Source organism: Rhinichthys klamathensis, unplaced genomic scaffold (assembly GCF_029890125.1).
Source record: "Rhinichthys klamathensis goyatoka isolate OS25496 unplaced genomic scaffold, OSU_Roscu_1.1 h1tg001147l_1, whole genome shotgun sequence".
NCBI classification, from domain to species: domain Eukaryota; kingdom Metazoa; phylum Chordata; class Actinopteri; order Cypriniformes; family Leuciscidae; genus Rhinichthys; species Rhinichthys klamathensis.
The window spans coordinates 72,501-73,960 of NW_026607364.1; the positions used below are offsets into that span (position 1 = coordinate 72,501).

Below are 1,460 nucleotides of genomic sequence, written 5' to 3' on the forward strand. Positions count from 1 at the left end.
TGGGTGTGCATGTGTGTGTGTGTGTGTGTGAGAGAGTGTATGTGTGTGTGCATGTGTGTGTGTGTGTGTGTTGTGTAGAGAGTGTGTGTATGTGTGTGTGAGAGAGAGTGTATGTGTGTGTGTGTGTGTGTGTGTGTGTGTGTGAGAGAAAGAGAGAGAGAGAGAGAGAGAGAGAGAGTTTGTGTCTATGAGAGGCAGTGTGTATGAGAGAGTGTGTGTGTGTGTGTGTGTGTGTGTGTGTGTATGTGTGTGTGTGTGTGAGAGAGAGAGTGTTTGTTTGTGTATTTATGTGAGTGTGTGTGTGTGTGTGTGGGTGTCAGTGTGTGCGAGTGTGTGTGTGTGAGTGTGAGTGTGTGTGTGTGTGTGTGTGTGTGTGTCAGTGTGTGGGTGTCAGTGTGTGTGTGTGTGTGTGTGTGTGTCAGTGTGTGTCAGTGTGTGTGTGTGTGAGAGAGAGATCATATCACTGATTGTAACGCACGCTGGCGATCACCGCTGAGTGTCATCGCTGCGTAAATGAAAAGCTGAACACAGGACTTACTGATGACGGCAATCCAGGAGGAACTTTCCGAACTTTCTTCGTCTGGACCTCTAGAAAAACAAAGAAACACAACGTTTAATGTCAACGATTGAGCATTTAAGAACTCACGGCGCTCGCAACGCCCAGCTCACGGGTTCGATTTCCCGGGGAACGCATGAACTAATCAAGAGTTTACTTTGAATGCAACATCTGCCGAATGCATGAGTGAAAATGAGTCACTAAACAAAAGCCTTCAAATTCACAGAACGTGTGACAGACAGTCGGTGTTGTGTGTGTGTGTGTGTGTGTGTCTGACAGAAATAAAAGCGGGTTTGTTGTGCCCTGAAGGCTGACACACACGTCCTCAAGGTTGGCAGCTCAAGGCTCGAGGTGACACAAATAAAAGTCTTTAAATGCACAAAAAGAGAAAATCAATAATCACTGCGAGCCCCTTTGACAGAAGAGATTAAAAAATAACAAATGAAAAATCACTGTTCTTGAAGATCCTGCCATGGTAAAACAGATGCAAGGATAACGGCAAAGACAGTGTGTGTGTGATGATGATGATGATGAAGGACTCACCCATGGAGTCGCTGTGCATGGGTCGCCGTCGAGGGTTTGCTGTGTAATGCTGGTAATATGGGAGCCCAGTTTAGTGGGAGACACCGTCTCGGGACTGACCATTCCCACTTCACCTCCCATGAGACTCGACTGGACACACACACACACACACACACACACACACAACAAGAGCCAGACGTTACACACGCTAGAAACACGACTGAATTAACAAACACGACAGACATTCCTGAGTTAAACACAGCGGCAGAGCAGAAGACCTCAAAGAAACACACACACACACATTATAGAAACTAGTGTTAAATTGTCAGAAATTGGGCTAAAAAAGATGTAATGTTGTATTAAAGCACGTTTTTATTTTTAT

At 45.5% G+C, this 1,460-nt stretch overlaps 1 protein-coding gene across 1 annotated transcript in view; it reads right to left on the minus strand.

Annotated features, from left to right (window-relative positions):
- Positions 1-1,245, minus strand: part of LOC130079595 (transcription factor 4-like) — a 57,362-nt gene extending 56,117 nt beyond the window's left edge. The window contains exons 1-2 of the mRNA XM_056244910.1: positions 1,100-1,245; positions 539-588 (exon numbers count right to left, since the gene is read on the minus strand). Coding sequence (XP_056100885.1) covers positions 539-588; positions 1,100-1,118 — 69 coding nt within the window. The 5' untranslated portion in view covers positions 1,119-1,245. The remainder of the gene's footprint in view (positions 1-538; positions 589-1,099) is intronic.
- Between the last annotated feature and the right edge of the window lie 215 nt (positions 1,246-1,460).